Source organism: Tamandua tetradactyla, chromosome 12, assembly GCF_023851605.1.
Source record: "Tamandua tetradactyla isolate mTamTet1 chromosome 12, mTamTet1.pri, whole genome shotgun sequence".
In the NCBI taxonomy this organism is placed as follows: domain Eukaryota; kingdom Metazoa; phylum Chordata; class Mammalia; order Pilosa; family Myrmecophagidae; genus Tamandua; species Tamandua tetradactyla.
In genome coordinates this window covers 99,776,895-99,798,343 of record NC_135338.1, presented here as the reverse complement: position 1 = coordinate 99,798,343, position 21,449 = coordinate 99,776,895, and the positions used below count along the sequence as shown (strand labels likewise).

The 21,449-nt window shown below is 46.2% G+C and overlaps 1 protein-coding gene across 1 annotated transcript; it reads left to right on the top strand.

Moving 5' to 3' along the window:
- The first annotated feature begins 1,562 nt into the window (after nucleotides 1-1,562).
- Nucleotides 1,563-21,055, top strand: LOC143652592 (uncharacterized). The gene is made up of 6 exons (XM_077124314.1): nucleotides 1,563-1,628; nucleotides 17,430-17,447; nucleotides 19,385-19,402; nucleotides 19,761-19,962; nucleotides 20,208-20,497; nucleotides 20,963-21,055. The coding sequence occupies exons 2-6, from the start codon at nucleotides 17,430-17,432 to the stop codon at nucleotides 20,987-20,989; spliced, it is 555 nt and encodes a 184-aa protein (XP_076980429.1). The 5' UTR covers nucleotides 1,563-1,628; the 3' UTR covers nucleotides 20,990-21,055.
- Nucleotides 21,056-21,449: the final 394 nt, after the last annotated feature.

Sequence of the window (21,449 nt, the reverse complement as noted above, 5' to 3'; positions counted from 1 at the left end):
TGGGGAGCAGCCAGAATCTGGATGTCAACAGAATGAGAAAAGAAAAGAGGAGACAGTGTCATGTGCAATGCCATGTGACAGAAAAGCCAAGGAATCCCCAAGACTTCTGGTCACACCAACCCTGGAAGCAAGCCTATGGTCTCTGAAATGGTGAGCCAATAAAATCCTGTGGTTAATCCAACCCATTGTACAGTATTTGTTTTAGCAGTCAAGAACCTAAAACAACCTCTTACACACCCCTACTTTCTTCACAGGTTTGTCCACTTTCCTCGAAGACATTTTCACTTAAAAAATAAGAGAAAGATAACAGCATAATGCACAATACATTTAAACAGCATGAACACCAAATGCAATATTTCTCTAATAAGAAGACAGCTGAGGTTGCAGTGCACTCTAGAGAATCTCACTTGGAAATACAGGAAACTTAAAAGTTCTTTATAACTGGTTTCTGATTCAGACAGAATTTTGGGTAAAGATTCCACAGGCTATTACAGCAAATATTCAGTGAGAGCTCAGATAATTAGTAAGTTAACTACAAGCCTTTCAAGGAGAGCACGTATCTTGTTTAATAAATCTAAGGCCTTACTGTGTAAAGGTATGAAATAGGTAATGAAAGTTTCATCTACGTATGTTATTACTACACACGCATGGCTGAATGACAAAGCACGAGGGCACTCACCTCCCTCTACAGACTACCTTAAATGTAGATGAGTAACTCCTGATGCACCCCGACTTTGCCTTTGACGCAGGTGCACTGCATCTAAGGGTACATCACCACCTTCACACACACACCCCAAAAAGATGGACTGTTTTGCAATCCCAAGAGACAGCATGGTGTAGCGGACAGAATTCTGGGCAGATGTGAAGGAACCTGCCTTCCAGTTCTGGCTCTTACTAACAAGCTGTGTGACTTTCAGCCTTTCTCCTCTCACTATGCTTCAATTTAAGCTGAAACGAAGGTAAAGCTTGTAATACCAGATGAGTCCGCCGGCACATTCCGGAAGCTTAAAAATGCCCAACTCTGTGCGCGTCTGTTTTCAAGTGAATGCAACAAGTGCTACCGCCTCAAGCTGGAGGCACCGAATCAGAATGTGGAAACTGATTTTTAACAAATCTTTACCACGCTTGCGTGCGTGGTTCTCCCTTCCACATCTACCTCCACCACACACCGGTAGGCTACCAAGCTCGTTTTCAGGCGAGGATGCGAAGGCTGAGGAAGGAGGCCCAGGTGGCCGGTGGCGCTGACCTTCCGACAAATATGCCTACCCCTCACCCTACTCCTGTTTCCGCGACATCCGACACACCAGCCCGCCTGCAACGAAGCCGCCCTCGCCCGACCAGCCAACAGACTGGAGAGCTGCCTTACTCTACGCAACAGGAACCACGCGGAGGCGGAGCCAACGCGCAGCCGCGGCTCCTCTCTTCTTCCGGCTAAGAAGGGCCTTTTCCGGTTTCCTAACGGAGGAGGAAGTCCCGCCCCAGCCGACGCAACGGCGTGACGTATTAGGCCACGTTGGGGCGCCGCGCGCGTTCTCGGCTACGCTCTACGGGCTGACGTTCCTTCCGCGCGGCCATGGCTGCGCCGTCGGGGGCCGAGTCGAGGAAGACGGGGGCGGAACCTCGTTCCGGTAGGATGGGCGGCTGCAGGGAGTGGGCAGAGGGCCGAGGGAGACGTGGGGACTGGCGTATTTGTGTGTCGTTCTGCTTCCTCCGCTCCTTGTGTCCGGTCTTCCGGTCAGTGACCTCTGCTGCCCGGTGACCTGCCGTAGTGATGGCTACCACTACCTGAGCATGGGCTGTGCCCCACCGCCCGGCAGGAGCTCGTGGGCGTCTGGTATGTATCGACCAGTAACTGCTGAAAGCCCAGCCGTTCGTTTGCCCTCGGAGGGGTTGAGCGCCTGCTGTGGTCGCGGGACTGTCTCAGGAAAATAAACCGGAAATGGAGAATGTCATCAAAGAGCTTGAGAGGTGGGGAAGCTAAGAGCTGAGGGTAAATAGCTGTCGTACCAAGATACCAACTGAGGGCGGGCCACGGTGGCTCAGCAGGCAGGAATGGTTGCCTGCCATGCCAGAGGACCCGGGTTCGATTCCCGGTGCCTGCCCATGTTAAAAAAAAAAAAAAAAAAAAGATACCAACTGAATTCAGACGTAGTTCCTTTGGATCTGGGGAGGTTTCCTGGACGTTTGGGTCCTTCCTTGGAAGGTAAGTAGAGTTTGGATGCACCAGCATGGAGACGGCCTTCCGAGCAGAACAAATGTCAGACGCAGAAAAGAACCACTGGTTGAACTGCAAATAAATTAGGTTGAAGCGGGAAGATCTTGAATGCAGGCCAAAGAGTTTGGACCTTATTCTCTATTTAAAACGAACAAATTAAAGTATTTTGTTTTTTCCAATCAACAGTTGTAAAATGAAGGGTTTGAGCCAAATCTACCCTGTGTCATTCTTTCCAGCTTTAGGTCCAAATCTTATTATCGCAGCGTATCCTGTGCTTTTTCATCCGAGTAGCTGCTCGTACTGTCACCTGCTTGGCATGTGCCGTCAAACTGCAGTTTTCACTTGTCCATTTTTCTGCCATGAACATTGTACTATAGCATTGCATGGGGAGGGGGGAGTTCCACTCATAATGTTACCATCCCCCAAATACCAAAACCTGACAAAGACAGAGCAAGGAAAGAAAACTACAGACCAAACCCACATAGGTACAAAGCTCTAAAATAAAATGACAGATTAAATCCTGCACTCTTATCTAGAACAATAACGGATTTAATCCCAGAAAGAATGAGAAAATCTCTTACTCTAATTCATTATACTAAAAGTTTGGAGGTTAAAAGAATATGATCATCTACATAGCAAAACATTAAAACAATTCAATATAGGCGGGCCACGGTGGCTCAGCAGGTAAGAGTGCTCGCCTGCCATGCCCGAGGACCCGGGTTCGATTCCCGGTGCCTACCCATGTTAAAAAATAAAAAATTCAATATCTACATTGATTTAAAAAGAAAAAATCTCTTAGGAAAATGGGAATAAACAAATAGCAACTGAGTAAAGGGGACTTAAGGGAAATTCCCATTGAAGTCAGAAAGAAACAATGCCCACTTTCGTGAACAGTATTCCACACTGTGCCAGATTTTCTAGCCAATGTTATAATACAAGAAAAACACAAAAACAGGGAAGGCAGACCTTCCTGTTTACTTCCTGAATACTAAGATCCTTTAGTATTTTCAAATGATATGATTTTCTTCCTAGAAATGACAAACTACTAGAACTAATATGATGACTCAACAATGTGCCCAAATAGATTAGCATATAAAAACTTACATCTGTATATCAATCATTAAATAAAATAGAAAAAAGAACACCACACCTATGATACCTTGAACAGTGTACAAGACTTTTATGGGAAAATGTGAAATATTATTGAAAAGCATTGAAGACTTAAGAGATTTCATGTTCCAAGATAGGAAAATTCAGTATTTTAAAGATAACAGTGTTGGGTAGCAGATGACTGGGGGTAAGTGGCTGTACTGAGTCAGTCACACAAACACACACCACACAGCACACGACTCAGGAGACAACCCTCAGGTGAGTGGAAGGCGTCCGCTTTACTGAGGAAGTGCACCGGCTTATATAGGCTGGGAGCATGCAGGGACACATGTCGGGCTGGGATTGGTCACCGTTGTTGCTAGGGTGGAGGACAGATTTAAGGTTAGCGCTTTTGGCGTGAACCACTGCCAGTTCAGGAAGAAAACCAGTCGCGGGCTAGGCCGTTTTGTGCTGCCCTGCATCAGCCACGGCAGCCATGTTGGCAAGAAATTATGACATCTCCATCATAACAGTTTATCCCAAATTTATGACTTCCTAGTGTCAATTAAAATGCTGATAAGATCTTTCTGCATCACACTCTTTAGTCAAAGTTTATTACTCTTTTAATACACAATTAGGTTCTATATTTTATTTAGAATCTCACAGTGAAGTTATTGGAAGTTATTTTTGTGTATTAACCAAATGTTGGTATTTAACATACCAGATCCCTTAAATTAAGGAGCATTCCATATTCTTCTATGGTCTGATATAATTTAAGGAACTTTAGAATTATTTGCTCTTTTAAGGCTGAATAGAGAACTCAATTGTGAAACTGTCTTATATTTTGCCATACTATAAATAGATTCTAAGCCATGTGTCTACTCTTTCTATAATAATTGGATGATTCAATTTTTCTTTTTTTTCTGGAACCAATTATGATAATTTAAATTTTGCTTGAAAGTCATCCATTTCCAATAGGTTTCACAAATTAGTTGCATGTGTTGCATGTAGAACGCTCTAGTCTTCTGTATAAGTGGTTACTTTTCCATTCCTAATGTTAATATATATTTGCCTTCTTTTCTCCTACATCCAGCCCACAAAGGCTTTATCTTTTATGTTGATCATTTGAAAGAATCAGCTTTGAAGTTTATTTAAACTTTTCACTATAATTTATTGTCTTCTATTTATGCAATTTTAATTTTTGTAATAGTTCTTCCTCCTCTCTTTTGATTTAGTTGGTTGTTCTTTTCTATTTTTTAATATGAATACTAAGATCCTTTAGTTTTCTAAGTTTCTTTATTTTTAATATTTAATGAAGAAGACATTTTTTAACATTCTTTTCTTATTGTGAAATATAACATATATACAAAAAAGCAACAAATTTCCAAGTACATTTTAATAAGTAGTTATAGAACAGATTGTAAAGTTTGGTATGGGTTACAATTTCATGATTTTTTGTTTTTGCTTCCAGCTGCTCTAAGACACAGAAGACCAACAGAAATATCAATATAATGATTCAGTGGTCATACTCATTTGTTAAATCCTATCTTCTCTGTTATACACCTCCTTCCCTATAAATAGCATATATACATAAAGCAATAGATTTCAAAGTACATCACAACAATTAGCTGTAGAACAGATTTCAGAATTTGGTATGGGTTACGATACCACAATTTTAGCTTTTTATTTCTAGCTGCTCTAAGGTACTGGAGGCTAAAAGAAATATCATTATAATGATTAAGCACTCATACTCATTTGTTAAACCCGACCTTCTCTGTATAACTCCACCATCATCTCTGATCTTTTTCCCAGTCTTTAGGGGTATCTGGGCTATGGCCATTCTAACTTTTTCACGTTGGAAGGGGCTGTTGATAATGGGATAGGGCTATGAAACTAGTTGATGTTCCAGGGAGGCTGGCCCCTCTGTTTCAGGACGTATCTGGCCCAGGGTCCCATCTGGAGGTTGTAGGTTTTGGAGAGTTACCGTAGCACATGGAACCTTTGTAGAATCTTATATAATGCCCTAGGATTGGCAGTGTGCTGGTCAGAATCTGTGGTGGACCCCAGAACAGCCATGCCGTTTAATTCTCATTCAATATTGCTAGGTGGGAGCATTTTGATTGTTTCCATGGAGATGTGACCCACCCAGTTGTGGGTAGTAACTTTTGATTAGATAATTTCCATGGAGGTGTGTCTCCACCCACTGAAGGTGGAGTTGCTTGCTGGAATCCTTAAAAGAGGAAACATTTTGGAGAAAGTCTCTTTTTGGTAGAGCCACAAGAAAGCCAGCAAATGCTGCCATGTTTGCCATGTACCCTTCCAGCTGAAAGAGAAATGTTGAACGTCGTTGGCCTTCTTGAACCAAGGTATCTTTCCCCAGATGCCTTAAATTGGATATTTCTATAGACTTGTTTTAATTGGGACATTTTCTTGGCTTTAGAACTGTAAACTAGCAACTTATTGAAGTCCCCTTTTGAAAAGCGATTCCATCTCGGGTATATTGCATTCCGGGCAGCTAGCAAACTAGAACAGGCAGGAATGGTCTTGGTTGGGGGTTGGCAGGTTATGATAGGTAGCAATGTCTAACTGAAGCTTATATAAGAGCGACCTCGAGAATAGCCTCTCTACTCTATTTGAACTCTCTGAGCCACTGATACCTTCTTTGTTCCACTCTTTTCCCTGTTTGGTCAGGATGGCATTGTTGATCCCACAGTGCCAGGACCAAGATCATCCCTGGGGGTCATCTCCCACACCACACAGGGAGACTTTCACCCCTGGATAGCATATACTACGTGGAGGGGAGGGCAGTGTTTTCACTTGCAAAGTTGGGCTTGGAGAGAGAAAGGCCACATCTGAGCAACAAAAGAGGTCCTCTGGAGGTGATTCTTAGGCATACCTATAGGTAGGCTAAGCTGATGAAGACATTTTAAGGCTATAAAAAAAATATGCCTCTAAATACAACTTGTGCTGTGTTCCATAGGTTTTAGTATAGAGTGTTCTCTTTTTTTGTTGCTCTTTACAGAGGATGTAATTTTACTTTTAATTTTCTCTCTGATCCAAGGTTTGTCCAAGAATAGGTATCATGTTTTTCAAATACTTAAAATACTTTGATCATATTTTTATTTTTACCTTTTCAGTTTAATTTGTTATCAGAGAATTAGATTCTCTGATACTTTTTAATTAAGGTTTTTGTTGGTCAAGTACGTAGTCAATCTTTACATATTCCATGGACATAAGAAAAAATATTCGCTATAATGGAAAAGTTCTGTACCTCTATTATATCAGGTTGACTGATTTTATAATTCAAGTTACTGATTTTATAATTCAGGTCCTTTGTATGTTACTGAGGAAGCTGCAGACACACTCGCCAGCCATCTCCAAGCCCTGGGCTACCACCTTTATCCTCTTTCCTTGCTTGTCTGTGTTTAGGTGTTTGTTATGCTTCCACTCTTGTTTGTTTGTTTGCAGGTATTTGGTATATTTCTATTTTGCAAAACAGCCCCAGCTGCTTGCCAGGACACAAAGGTTGCTCATTGGCAGAGTCCCCTACACCTAGGTGTGTAAAGCCCAGAGCTCAGGCAATGCAGGTGTTCCTCACCTTTTACAGGAACAAGGTGGGGGCTGCCATCCACAGACCTGACCCACTTAGTCAGCTTCCCCAAGGGACCAGTGGTGGGTTCTTTTCCCCTGCTTTTTTGAATGCTTTGTGCTAGATCTTTGTAATTTAGAACCTTTGAAGATGTATTATCAGCTAAGGTGTGGAATTATTTGTGATTAAGCTCCTCTAACATCTTGTTCTAGTTTGCTAGCTGCTGGAATGCAATATACCAGAAACTGAATGGCTTTTAAAAGGGAGAATTTAATGAGTTGCTGGTTTACTGTTCTAAGGCCGAGAAAATGTCCCAATTAAAACAAGTCTATAGTAATGTCCAATCAAAGGCATCCAGGGAAAGATACCTTGGTTCAAGAAGGCCAATGAAGTTCAGGATTTCTCTCTCAAGTGAGAAGGCACATGGCAAACACAGTCAGGGCTTCTCTCTCAGGTGGAAGGGCACATGGCGAATACAGCATCATCTGCTAGCATCTTCTCCTGGCTTCCTGTTTCGTGAAGCTCCCCAGGAGGCGTCTTCCTTCTTTATCTCCAAAGGTCGTTGGCTGGTGGACTCTCTGCTTCGTAGTGTCACTCTCTCTGAATCTCTCATTCTCCAAAATATTTCCTCTTTTATAGGACTCCAATAAACCAACCATGACCCACTCAAATGGGTGGAGACATGTCATCCCTAATCCAGTTTAACAACCATTCTTGACTAAATCACATCAACCAGGGAGATGATCTCATTACAGTTTCAAATATACAGTACTGAATAGGGATTATTCTACCTTTATGAAATGGGATTTATATTAAAACATGGCTTTTCTTAGGGGGCATACTTCCTTTCAAACCAGCACACATCTTATTTAGATGTGTCCGCACTGACAGTAAATAAAGCTGTCATATGCTGCTCTTGTGCCTGAACTTTTGAGTTCTTCTTGGTTTTCCCAGTGTCTTATTTATACCCTCCTCAGCTCATTGATTTGATTTTTTTAATGAGATTTCCCATGTCTGTTTGAGCATCTTGAATTAGGGTTAGGGTTAGTCACATTTGAATTGTTCGTTCGTTTTTTTGACCAGGCCGTATCTCCGATTTTCCTAGTATGACTTGTTTTTTTTTGCTGGTGTCTAGGCATTTGATTTCCTTAATGAGTTTATTTTGGAGTTTGTTTTCATTGTTTTACCTAGGATTTTCTTGCTGGATAACTTTGTTCTCTGTTCTTTGACATTTAGTTCATCTTATTCTAGACGTCTAGCATAGGTTCTGTTTAGATCAGAATTTTTCAGTTCTTGCTTTTCTGTTTCTTGCCCTATCTATGGAGACTTGTTTTTTGTTTTTTGTTTTTGTTTTTGTTTTTGAGGTAGTCTCCTCAAATATTATAGAACCTAGTCAGATTTTCCCAGACGGGACTGGCCCACATCTCAGGAAGAAAGAGTCACCAGCATCAGTTTTCCCTGAGGGTAAGACCCAGCAGGTTGTCAGACTTTCCTGTGACGCCTTTGGATTCTGTGTTTTTCCTGTCCTGCCCAGTGTGTGGGCTTGTCTGCCTATAGTTTGCCACCAGCATAAATTGATGCGGTACCTTTAACTTGAGCAGACTCTCCTTGCCGTGGCATGGTTGAGACAGAGGTGAGGTTGTAGGATGGCTTTAATTGCTTCAGTTTTGCAGTCCCTGGGGCCTGAATACCCTGCGGTAGGAATTCCACTTGACCTAGGCCCTTCCCCCTTTTTCTTGGATAGATACACCCTCTAGGGAATTAACCCCTTTCACCTGACTAGTTACCTTGTCTCTTGGACAAGTTTAATTCTACCTTGCCTACTGGAGCCTGAGAGTGCTTCCAGTTCTATCTAATGAGCTGTTAAGGAGCAGAAAAAAAGCAAAAAGTAGCCTTTTCAGAACCAGATCCCTGCTCCTTGGGTTTGTCAAGTTTAAGTTGATTTGTGGCTCTGTGTATCTCCAGGCTGTATGTGCCCTCTTTTCTTGGGATCCAGCCCTTTTCTAGTATTTTGTGCTGTTTGACTTAAAAAGCCCCTGTTTGTTTGTTTTTTTTTTCTCGTCAGCTCCAGCCCCTCTCTGCTGAGGCAAAAAATCCTAGTACATTTAGTGCTTATTCCAGGTTTCTCTGAGCTGGGGGCCTGTTTTCAGTAGTAAGAATTTGTTAATTCTGGAATTGGAGCTTGGCTGAGCTAAGCCCCTGCTGCTAGTAAAGTCTGTTTCCTTTCCCCTTGGGGAACCAGGCTGCCAAGCCTGGGGGTTGGGACTCTGGCCTCCACAGCTGGGGAGACTCACAGTTCCGTGTGGGGTCTCAGCCAGTCTACCTGATCCAGACTGGTGGACGCTGTGTGTCCAGTCACTGTTGTGACCCCAGCAGTTGTTCTATCCTGTTCCTGGCTATTTACTGGCTGCTCTGGAGGATGAACTAAATCCCACACCTCACTAAGCTTCCAGCTTTACATTCATTTTTAAAGAGTTAATTTTAATCAGCTGTAGAGCCTGGCTTTATCTGATACCTTTCCTGCATTATCCAGTTGAGTGTATATTTTATCTTTTATGACCTACAAATATTTTTTGCTCATTAATCTAGTTAGTCCTATAAGACATACTTATAAAGCTTGCCAGTTATAATAACTTCAAAAATGAAATATTTAAGTATAAATCTAATAAAACACGTGCAGCATATGAAAGAAATTTAAAGAAGACTTAACAAACAGAAAACCCTGTTTGTGGGCAGGAAGGCTCAACATGGTAAAGATGTCAGTTCCTCCCCATACTAATGCACAGCCTTAATTCAGTTCCTTTCAGCAGCCCCACAATTTTTTTTTGTGGATATAGACAAGATTATTCTAAAAATTTATATGGAAAAAAATGTAACTAGAGCAATATTTTTGAAAAAAAATGGGAGGAATCACACCATCTGATCATAAGATTTACTATAAAGCTACAATAATCAAGATATGGCAGTGGTAAAGGGATAGACACATATATCAGTGGAACAGAATAGAGAATCTAGAAATAAACCCACACAATTTGGACAACGAATTTTTGACATAGAAGCAAATAAATTCAATGGAGAAAAGAGTCTTTTCAGTAAATGGTATTGTAACAATTGGACATCCATATGCAAAAAGAAGAAAGAGGAAGAGAAAGGGGAGAATCTTGATCTAAATTTCATACCTCATACAAAAATTAACTCAAAATGAGTTATAGGCCTAAATGAAAAATGGGAGACTCTAAAACATTTAGGAAAAAACATAAAAGAAAGCTTCATCATGACCTGGTGTTAGGTAAAGAGATATGAGACATGACAGAGAAAGAAATTGATATTTAAACTTCATCAAAAATTTAAACTTTTGCATTGCAGAAGACACTGTCAGGAGAATAAAAAGACAACCTACAGATTTGGAGAAAATATTTACAAATCACATATAGACAAAACAGATCCAAGAATATATTAAAAAAACTCAAAAATGGAACGAAAACAAATATTCCAATTTGAAAATAGGCAAATACCCCTTTTAACATGAAAAAGTTAGAGTGAACATAGCCCAAAGATCCCTGTAGACTAGGTGTAGGGTCAAAGGAGTAGGAGGAGTTATAACAGAAAAGATAGGATTTTACAAATGAGTATGACTACTGAATCACTATAGTGATATTTCTTTTCTCTTCCAGTGTTTTGGAGCACCTAGAAGGAAAAATCTGGAAATGTGGAGTAGTAACCCATACCAAACTTTTAAATCTGTTCTGTAACTGGTTGTTCATAACATCTGTCCTGAACTAGTTGTTCAAAGTACATTGAAATGTACTTTGAAAATTATTGCTTTATATATGTATATATATTTCACAATAAAAACATTGACAAATACTCAACAAACTAGGGAGGAACTTTGTCTGATAAAGGGTATCTACAAAAAACGAACAGCTAACATCTTACTTAATGGTGAAAGACTGAAAGCTTTCTGCCTAAGATCAGGAATAAGTCAAAGATGTCTGCTGATGGCCACATCTACTCAACACCACCCTGAAGGTTCTAGCCAGGGCAGTTAGGAAAGAAAAAGAAATTAAAGGCATGCAGGTTGGAAAGGAAGGAGTAAAACTTTCTCTGTTTGCAGATAACAGGTATTATATAGAGAAATGTAAAGAAAATACATATACATACATCACACACAAAAATGATTAAATGTAGGGCGGGCCGCGGTGGCTCAGCGGGCAAAGTGCTTGCCTGCTATGCCGGAGGACCTCGGTTCGATTCCCGGCCCCAGCCCATGTAACAAAAACGGAGAAACAGAATACAATAAAACAAGAAAATGTTTAAAAATGTTTCCCTTTCTTCCTTCCTTCCTTCCTTCTATCCTTCCTTCCTTCTCTCTGTCTTTCCTTTAAAAAAAAAAAAAAAAATGATTAAATGTAATAAATTCAACAAGGTTACAGAATACAAGATTAATACACAAAAATACGTTGTATTTCTATACAGTAGCAATGAACAATTTGAAAAGGAAATTAAAAAGACAATTCCATTTACGATAGCACACAAAAAAAGAACAGGAATCATTTTGAACAAAGAAGTACAAAACATTGTCAAAAGAAATCATGGAAGACCTAAACAAATGGAAAGACCTCCAGTGCTCATGGATTGGAAGGCTTAATACTGTTTAGATGGAAATCCTCCCTGTTGTGCCCCTCCAAAACATGTTCAAATCTTAATCCATGTTCCCATAGGTGTGAACCCATTTGTAAACAGGACTTTTGAAGATGTCATTGTTAGTTAAGTGTGGGCAAATTGAATAAGAGTGAGTCTTAATCAGTATGACCAAAGACCTTATAAGTGGAGGCAGTTTGCATGTCGTCTGTCAAAAGATGTGAGAGATGAGAGAGACTGCCTTGTGATGGAGGCAGAGGTGCAATTCAGGGAGCCCCAAGGCTTGTGGCAAGCCAGCACCAAAATGTACACACCCCGAGAGAAAGCATGGCCCGCCAAGATCTTCATCTTGGATTTCTAGTTTCCACAACCACCAGACAATACATTCCTGTTGTTATCCAGCCACTGTGTGGTATTTGTCATAGAATTGTGGCCAACTTAGACACACAAAATTAATCTAAAAGTTTCTACACAATCCCTATCACAATTCCAACTACCTCTTTTTGCAGAAATGAAAAAGCTGATACTAAAATTCATAATTGCAAGGGACCCTAAATAGAAAAAACAATCTTGAGAAAGAACAAAGTTGGAGAACAGACAGTTCTCTATTTCAAAACTGCTATTAAGTAATAAAGACAGTGCGGTTATGGCATAAGGCAGACATTTATATGAATGGAATAGAATTGAAAATTCAGGCATAAACCCATGTATCTATGGCCAATTCATTTTTTCCAAGAGTGCCAAAGAAATTCAATGGGGGAAAAATAGTCTTTTCAGTAAGTGGTGTTATGACAACTGGATATCCACATGTAAAAAATATATATATACATATATGTATGAAATTAGACCCCTTCCATCACACATATACAAAAATTAAAATGGATGAACAACCTAAAAGTAAGAACTAAAACTATTTATAAACTCTTAGAAGCAAATGTAAATACAAATCTGTGACCTTGGCTTAGGCAACAGTTTCTTAGATATGACACCAAAACACAAGCAACAAATGAAGAAAAAAAGATACACTGGATCTCATCTAAGTGAAAAATATTTGTGCATCGATAGAGTCTACCAAGAGAGTGAAAAGATTAACCCACAGAGTGGGAGAAGATATTTGCAAATCATGTACCTGAAAAGGGTCTAGTGTCCAGAATCAAGACCTCTTACAAGTTAATAAAAAGACAACTCAATTTGAAGATGAGCAAAGGTACTAAATAGACATTTCTCCAAAGAAAATATACAAATGGCCAATAAGCACGTTAAAAGATGCTCAATATCGTTAATCATTAGGGGAATGCATATCAAAACCAAAGTGAGAAGAGGAGCCTATCAGAATGGCTAAAATGTAAAATACTGACAATACCAAGTACTGACAAAGATGCAGAGCAGCTAGAACTCTCATACATTGCTAGTAGGAATGCAAAATGGTACATTCTCTCTGGAAAAGTCTGTCAGTTTCTTAGAAAGTTAAATATGCATATGTATTGGTTAGTAAGCTGCTGGATATACCAGCTTTTAAAGAAGGGTTAATAAGTTACAAATTTACAGTTCTGAGGAAGTGAAAGTGTCCAAATTAAGGCCCCATCAAGAGGTTACCTTCATTCAAGAAAGGCTGATGGGTCAGGAACACCTCCTTCAGTGGGTAGTCATGTGGCTGGCATCTCCTGGTCCCTTGTTCCTGAGCTCTGCTGCTTTCAACCTGTGTTCCTGTGGTGGCTCCTCACTTCTCCAGGGCTGGTTTCCATGTCTTGGCTTCCCTTGGCTCTCTCCAGGCTCTGGCTAGCTTAACATCTCATGGCAACGTCTGCTGGAGTCCAAGCATCTCTAAACATCCACATCTGTGTCAACTCGGCTGTGAAGTTTCTGTCGGTTCTCAGGCTTCTGTTGTTTCTGTAGTTTCTCCAAAATATTTCCTCTTCTGATGGATTCCAGTAAACTAATCAAGACCCACTTGGAATTGGTGGAGTCACATCTCCATCTAATCAAAAGTTAACACCCACATGGGCGGGCCGCGGTGGCTCAGCGGGCAAAGTGCTTGCCTGCTATGCCGGAGGACCTCGGTTCGATTCCCGGCCCCAGCCCATGTAACAAAAACGGAGAAACAGAATACAATAAAACAAGAAAATGTTTAAAAATGTTTCCCTTTCTTCCTTCCTTCCTTCCTTCTATCCTTCCTTCCTTCTCTCTGTCTTTCCTTTAAAAAAAAAAAAAAAAAAAAAAAAAAAAAAAAGTTAACACCCACAATTGAGTATGCCACATCCCCGTGGAGATAATCTAGTCAAAATTTTCCAACCTACATTATTATCAGGATTAAAACAAACATTCTTCAGAGGAAAATAATGGAATCCAGAATCTCTACAATAAATCATCCCCAATGCTCATTACAAAAAAAAAAAAAACAAATTGTAGGCATGCAAAGAAAATGGAAAATGTGACTCAAAGTCAATAGAAAAGCTAGCCAGTAGAAACCGACACCAAGATGACCCAGATGCTGGATGTAGGAGACAAAAATTTTGAAGCAGCTGTTATAAATATCTGTAAGATTTGAAGGAAAAGTAGGCATAATGAATAAACAGATGAGGAGTACAGCAGAGAAAAGGAAACTTTTAAAAACAATTGTAGAACTGAAAATAAATAAAATAAATTCAGTGAGTGAGCTTAACAGCAAATCGGTAGTGTCAAAATAAAAGGTCAGTGAAATTAAAAGAAAATCAAGAGACATCTCAGTCTCAAGAGCCTGAAGAAAAAATACTGAAAAAAAGGCCTTTTGAATAACATTAACAAAACAGTATTAATTGGCGTTCCAGAAAGGAGAATTGGGCAGAAAAAAAATGGCAAAAAAAACCAAACTGGTGAAAGACAAAAATCACAGATTCAAAAATCTCAGAGAGTGATGTACTTTGAAATTTATTGCTTTTTGTATAAATGTTATTTTTCACAAAAAAAAGAGAAGGGAGAGTATAATAGAGAAGATAGGATTTAACAAATGAATATCACTGCTGAATCAATATAATGATATTCCTTTTGGTCTCCAGTCTCTTGGAGCAGCTAGAAAAAAAAAATCATGGATCTGTAACCTATACTAAACTTGAAAATCTGTTGTACAACTACTTGTTAAAAGGTACTTGGAAATTTATTGGTTTTTGTATATGTTACTTTTCACAATAAAAAAGTTTTTAAAAAATCTCAGGAAACCCCAACAGAATAAATACAAAATATCCATTCCTAGGCACATCATAATCAATCTGCTGAAAACAAAGATTAAGAAAACTTTAGAAAGCAGCCGAGATGATGTACTATCGATATACCAGAGAACAATGCTTTGCGGTATTGGTAACTTCTCACCTGAAACTAGAAAGGCAGATGAGACAGGAGAAGAAATCTTTAATGTGCTGAAAGAAAAGAAATGTCAACCTGGAATTCTGTAGCCATAAAATGAACAAAGGTGAAACAAAGATATTTTCAGATAAAAGGGAAGGGAATTCATTGCTGACAGACCTTCACTACCAGAAATGCTGAAGGGAGATGATGCCAGAGAAAGTCTTAGATCCTCAGGAACAAATGAGGAGCACCTGAAATGGTAAATATCTAGGTTAATATAGAACACTATGATTTCTTTTTACTTTAATTAAAATACACAAGGTGGTTTAAAGTAAAAATTACATCTTTTGTGATTTATAATATAAGAAGATATAATACACATGACAGATAATAGCACTAAGGAAAGGGCAGGAGTGATGGTAAATGGACCATGTGGTACATACAAGGTTTCTACATTTTACGGAAGTAAACGGATGGTAAAAGATAAAATTGCAAATCATAAGCATAATATCAGATGAAATATATTTCAAAACAAAAATATTACCAGAGATAAGGAAAGTCATTCATGATAAAGAGTCAATTCATCAGAACGATGAATTTTATGATAATCATAAAATGTAACATGCCTAATCACAGCGTTTCAAAATTTCATGGAGCAAAAATTGACAGAATTAAAGGGAGAAACAGACAATTCCAGAATCATTCTTGGAAGTTTTAACAGCCTTTCTTAACAACTGATAGAAAAAGTATACCAAAAATGAGTAAAGACATAGATAATCTGAACAACTTTATCAACCACCTTAAGCCAATTGACATTTAGAGATGACTGCACCCTAAATCTGCAAAATAAACATTTTCAAGTACATGTGGTGTGCCCACCAATAGAAACCATATGTTGGCCCATAAAACAAGCCTCAGTAAATTTACGTGGTTGGATTCACAGAGGCCGGCGAGGTGAGGAGGGCTGGTGCGGCTGCAGGCCGGCTGCTGGCACAGGCAGGTCTTCCACGCTCAGCACCAGGAAGCGGGGAGCAGGGTGGGGCTGGGGACACCAGTGACCTGCCCAGGCCGCAGCCTCACCCTCTGGCTGGAGCCACCGTGGGAGGGAGTGCTGACGTCCCTGCCTGGCTAAATTCACATAGGCAGTGGTGCTGAGGACAGCGCCCCAGGGCTTCCTGCTTGCCGCTTTTATCTGCCAGAGGGACGGACGGCTTGTTCCTCCAGTCCTGGCCGCAGAGGGAGAGCACCTAGCCAGCTGCAGAGTGTGACCTCGGCAAGGTGGGCTGCTTGGACTGGGGGCTGAGACCCAGGTGGGACCACTGCGCTAGGGGAAGGGTGACCAGGGGTTCTCAGAGGAGGGCAAGCCAGGCGGGGTGTGAGGGGGCTCAGGACAGCTTGCTCTGCCCAGCAGGCGGCCTGGATTTGCCTGGGAGCAGTGACTCAAGCCTCCAGAGGCACCTGGCCCGGGAGCGAGGGCAGGGGCCAAAGTCGGGCCAGGACGCAGGCACAGGGCCAAGGGCCATCCCACCTGCCCACGGGGACCCCTGCTCAGGGAGGAGGGGGAGGGGGAGGTGCCAGACCCCAGATAAGCCATCCCTTTGTTCTCAAAGCCTAAGGTGAGTGTGAAAGCGCCTCGGCCCCAGCCCGGAGCCCAGGGCTGTGTGGCACTGCCAGGCCAGGGGCTCTGTGATAGGGTGTCCGGCCCCTGGGCTCTTGCAGCGGCTTGGCTCACTGCAAGCCAAGGGGAAGGGTGGCTGTTTCTCCAGGTCGGGAGAGATTCCCGGGCTCAGGCCTCCCTGGTGAGGAACACGTTGGGGTGCCCGTGTGGCAACAGCTTGAGGGGAGCAGGCAGCAGGATTAAGGGCATGAGCTCTGGAGCCAGACCACCTGGGTTGCTGAGCCTCAGATTCCCCCACCTGTAGAGTGGGATTTTAACAAGAGAACCTACTTCCTGAAGTTGTTAGGGCTGAACAGTGCTTTAGCAGAGATTCTGCCAGTCCACGCCATGACTGTAAATGGAGACCACAGTGCACCCAGACCCCTCCCGCATGGCCATCTCCTCATCCGGGCCCCACCTCGAAGGCCAGGGGCACAGTCTGAGGGTCTGGAGGTGGCCCCCCACCCCCAGCCCCACCCGGAAGAGTCAGGGCAGGGTCCAGGCCTTCCACCTGGGTGACACCCTGAGTCCTCCAGGGCAGGGGCCACAGGAGGTGGCCAGCTCTGAGGCCCATTGTTCTTGTCCCCTGAGCTGAGAAAGGCGCTCCCTCCCCCACTTACCCCTCCCCCCTTCCCCGCCCTCCCTCTGTCCAGCCCACAGAGGGCTCCCAGTGCCTCCCAGCGCTCCTGGACCCAGCCTGCAGGCTTACTGTCCCCAGTTCACACCTGAGGAGGTTGAGGCCCACCTTGGGTCCGCACAGAGGGGAGGGCCAGCCACAGCTGCGCTGCCCAGGCCCGGGCCCAGCGTCCCAGATGGACACATCGACTCCACAGTCATGGCCCCACAGGGTTGGGGGGATGGGAGTGGTCTCACCTCCTCCCTGGCCTGGTGGTGACAGCAGGTTTTTTCCTTCCTAGATGAGCTGCACATCCCAGGTAACTGGAGCAGAGGTCCTCACCTCATCTCTTCTCCCCAGCAAGGGCCGGGCCTCCCCCCACAGCTGTCACCTCTCTTGGCCCAGTGGGGGTGGGGAAGGGGAGGCAGCGGCCTGGTGCCTGCCCTGCTTGGGGCATCGCAGGAGGCCAGGGCTGAGGGCCACTCGTGCCTTTGGGTCTCCGTGCTGTCTCCTGAGGTTGAGAGGGATTGGGGGGCGGGCGGTTAACTGAACCAAGGGTGACCCACCATCCGGGTCTTCCTGGTTCCTGAGATGCTGGACTTTTAAGACCTGGAAGCTCCCACACCAACTAGGAGGAGCTGAGGACACTACCCACTGGGCCAAAGCTCGCAGTCAGGGAAATGAGACTCACCCAGTGATGAGCAGTGGGGACCGGGAGGGGAAGGAAAGGAGGGTCAGGGACAGGAGAGGACAGTGAGCCAGTGCTGCCTGGAAGAAAGAGTCCTGCCTGAAAATAAACGGCAGCGGCCGGCAGCGGCCCTGTGTGTCCAGGCCTCTGAGGCCCCTGCCACTCAGCCTGACCGTTTGGGGGATCAGACACAGCCGGCCGCTCCCCCAGGATCCCCTGGGCGCTGAGGCCCCTGCAGTGCACCCCAAGTCACCCTCGAGCTGCTTCCCAAGAGGGGGAAGCAGAGGGAGGGGGCGACCCATGACGAGCCTCACCTCGGTGGGCCACGGGGCCAGCTGGGCTTGGGCTAAGTGCTCTGGACACCCACAAGGGCCAGAATGTCACGTGACCCACCTGGGCTGGCCTTGGTGCCACCACCCAGTGGGAGGCTGTCTCCCTTTTCTTCATAAGGAAACAGGTGGAGAGACATTCAGTGACCTCCTTTGTCCTTTGGCCTCGTGGCCAACGGGACAGACAGCCTAGGGGGGAAGGCCAGGCCCTTAGCTATATGGCAGAGCAAAGGGAGGTGCAGGGTTTGGGAATACCAGGCACTCGCAGCTTCTCTGTTGCTGCCTCGGTTCTGATGCTCCATTGCCCGGGTGCCCAGAGCAAGGGGCTGAGCCTTGACTCATCTCCCCTCCCAGTCCGGATGCGGGAGACACCTCCTCCCCAGACCAGGCAGACCAGGGGCTGGGGCGCAGTGGCACTTAGTGCCCTTGACCTCAAACTGGGTCCTCACAGGGCTCTCCTTTGACAGTGTACCCTAGGTTTCCTCTGCATTTTAACCTGCAGGGGCGGGGGCACTTCACCTGCCTAAGTGTGCTCCTGCTTTCTTGGGGGGTCAGTCCCCCTCACCTGGACTGCTGGGCACAGCTGTGGTGGCACCAGTCTGGGGAGCCAGGGGGGCTGCAATCCAGCCCACACTCAACTGGTCACAGCAATGCCCTAGCGGGACTGAACAGGTCTAGATAAGGGGCATTAAAAACGCCAGGAAGACGCCGTGTGGCTCTAGGCAGCGGGCGCCTCTCCCACATGTGGGTCCTTTCCCACCTGAACCCCAGCAGCAGCAGTCAGCACCCCTCAGAGATGCCGGGCCCCGGGCTTGGTGGGCCACATCCTCCTCCCAGCTCCGCCTGCTGGTGAGCCCAGTGCCCGGCAGGTGGGGGATGGGTGAGCCCCCCAAGTTCTAACAGCCCCTCATTCCTAATCAAGACAGGAGAAAGCTGCATTAAGCGTATTTCTCACTTCCTTATAGAGAAGAGAAGGCAACTGACGGGGAGAGAGAACATGGAACCCAGAGTCACGCAGGCAGATGCTAGCTGTGGGAGCCCCAGGGAGTTCACCTCCGTGAACTTCAAGTTTCCTTATCTTGAAAATGGGCTTACTGTCCCCAGCTGGTAGGATTGTATTAAGGATCAAACGGGCGGCCACTCAGTGGCTGCTGAGGTTGCTGGGGGTCTTTCTCTGCCCTGGCTTTGGAGGAGATGCCTATGCAGACTCAGATCTCACCCAGCTTTCTGTTTCTTCAGGTGTTGTGTTCCACTGAGGTAAGCGCTGAGACCCAGACCTCACTCACAGGTGGGAGGTAGCTGGGGGAAGGGACCCTGGAGCAGGGGGACAGAACAGAGAGGCTGGAATGAGGAGACCACAGTGGGTCGGGAGGGGGGCGTCCAACTGCTGGAAACAGAGGGCTTCTCAGAGGTGGCTCAGGGCAGGACTTAGCCACCACACCCAGCGGCCTGGAGTCCCTAAGTCCAGCGAGGCTGGTGCCGTGCAGGAAACGCATTCCCATATGGGCCCAGCCCCCAGCCGGTTCTCCCTGTGCCCCGGGCGGGCCACCTGACCCCACGGTCGGTGGAACGGCCGCGTGTCTCCTGCACTGGCCGTGAGTCCCCTGTCCCCCAGGCGCTGACTGGGGCGGTCGCCACCATGAAGTTCTTCCTCGCCGAGGCTATCCTGGGCCAGCACTTTGAGGCCGTGGAGCTGGGAGGCGGGGAGCCCGAGCCCGGCGACCTCTTCCTGTTCAGAATCGCGTCCCCCAAGGGCCGCTGGTGCGGGGCCCACGTGGGCGTGTACTGCGGCCACGGCGAGATCATCCACTTCGAGGGTGAGCGCCTCGGGCTGAACCCCGGGCCCGGGCCGGCGGTGAGGGGCTGTCACGTGCCACCCGCGGGCGGGCCACATGGGGACGGGGGCTGCGGGTCTCTAAAGATGGGGCCAGAGCACGCAGGGCACCGGACTCAGGACTTCGGGGCCCCGGGACACGGGGTGCATGGTCACGGGGACGCGAGCTGGGAAGTCCGACGTGTGGGGCGCTGAGATTTAAAGCTGGCTGCGATTTGCACCCCGCAGGCAGGCACCCCGGAGGTCGGGACCCGCACAAGTTGCTGGGCTCCTGGGAAGGCGTCGTGTGCAAGCAGGGTGAGCGGCCACTCCTGCGCTCCCGCTCACTCTGGCGCGTGCTGCGTAGACGCGGCGGCGTGGACCGCGCTGCGCTGCAGAGACGCGTGCGCGAGGCCATGGACTCGGACCCGCCTCCCTACCACCCCACGCGCAGCAACTGCGTGCACTTCGCGCTGCACTTGCTCGGCCACGACCCCAGCCTGGCCCCTCTGTGGGCGGGCCGGAGCCCCAGCGGCTCGGTGAGCTGGGCCCCACTGACCACGCGGCCCCACTCCGGAGCCGGCTCACAAACGCGGAAACCCAACGCGCCCCGGCAAAATCCCCCCGCAGCCCGCAGGCCAGGTTCCTCCAAACTCAGGATCCGCTTTGGGGTCTGGCCCAAGGCCTCAGAACCAAGCCAGGCCAGCACTCGCCGAGGTTGCCCCCCTCCGAAAGCCTCGAGGGTCCGCTCCACAGCGGCGCCTCCGGCCCACAGGTCCCCTCCACACCTATATCCTAAAACTGAAGTTCAGAGGTCAGTGCCCAAGCCCAGGCCCGGCACCCCATCCAGGCGCACTAGCATTCCCCGGGAGCGCCTGCCCCGTCCAACGTGGCCACTGCCTCCCAGCCGACGGGTCCAACACGTAATCCTAGTGTGCAGCCCAGCCTCGGCCCTGGTGGTCGCACCAGACCTAACTAGCGCCCTTCCCTTCCCTTCCTTCCAGGTGTTGGTGGACGTGACTCTGGATTAGACGGAGACCGTGGGCCGCCAGGGTGGGCTTGGGGGCTTCAGAAAGAGTCAATAAACTGCTCCCCAAAGCAGGACTCGGGCTCACCGTCTTCTCTCCGCTCCCCTTCTCTCTGCCCTCCATGGGCTCAAATTCCACCAACTCCAGGAAGCCTCGGGGGCGCAGTCAGGGGGTCCTAGCATCAGAGGAATGTGGGGTGGGAAGAAGGAGCGGGCTTAGGTGCCTGAGGCTGGCTCGGGTGCGGCGCCCCCCCCCGCAGCCCGCAGGCCCAGCCTACGCCTCAGTCCGCCCTTTTCCATCCCCAGCGCGGGGTGGGGGGCGGGAGGCGAGCGCAGGCAGCTGCGCCCGGAGGAGCCCCCTCGGAACGCCCACCCGGGCCTCCACCCGCCCGGGCCCAGGAGGAGCGTCATCCCTTTAAGAGGCGGCGGAGGGGCCCTCCCGGGACCGCGCTTCCTCGGGCCGC

Coding starts and splice junctions, on each gene's coding strand:
- LOC143652592 (XM_077124314.1), top strand. Junction 19,963..20,207: donor CGAGATCATCCACTTCGAGG/GTGAGCGCCTCG, acceptor TGCACCCCGCAG/GCAGGCACCCCGGAGGTCGG. Junction 20,498..20,962: donor GCCGGAGCCCCAGCGGCTCG/GTGAGCTGGGCC, acceptor CCTTCCTTCCAG/GTGTTGGTGGACGTGACTCT.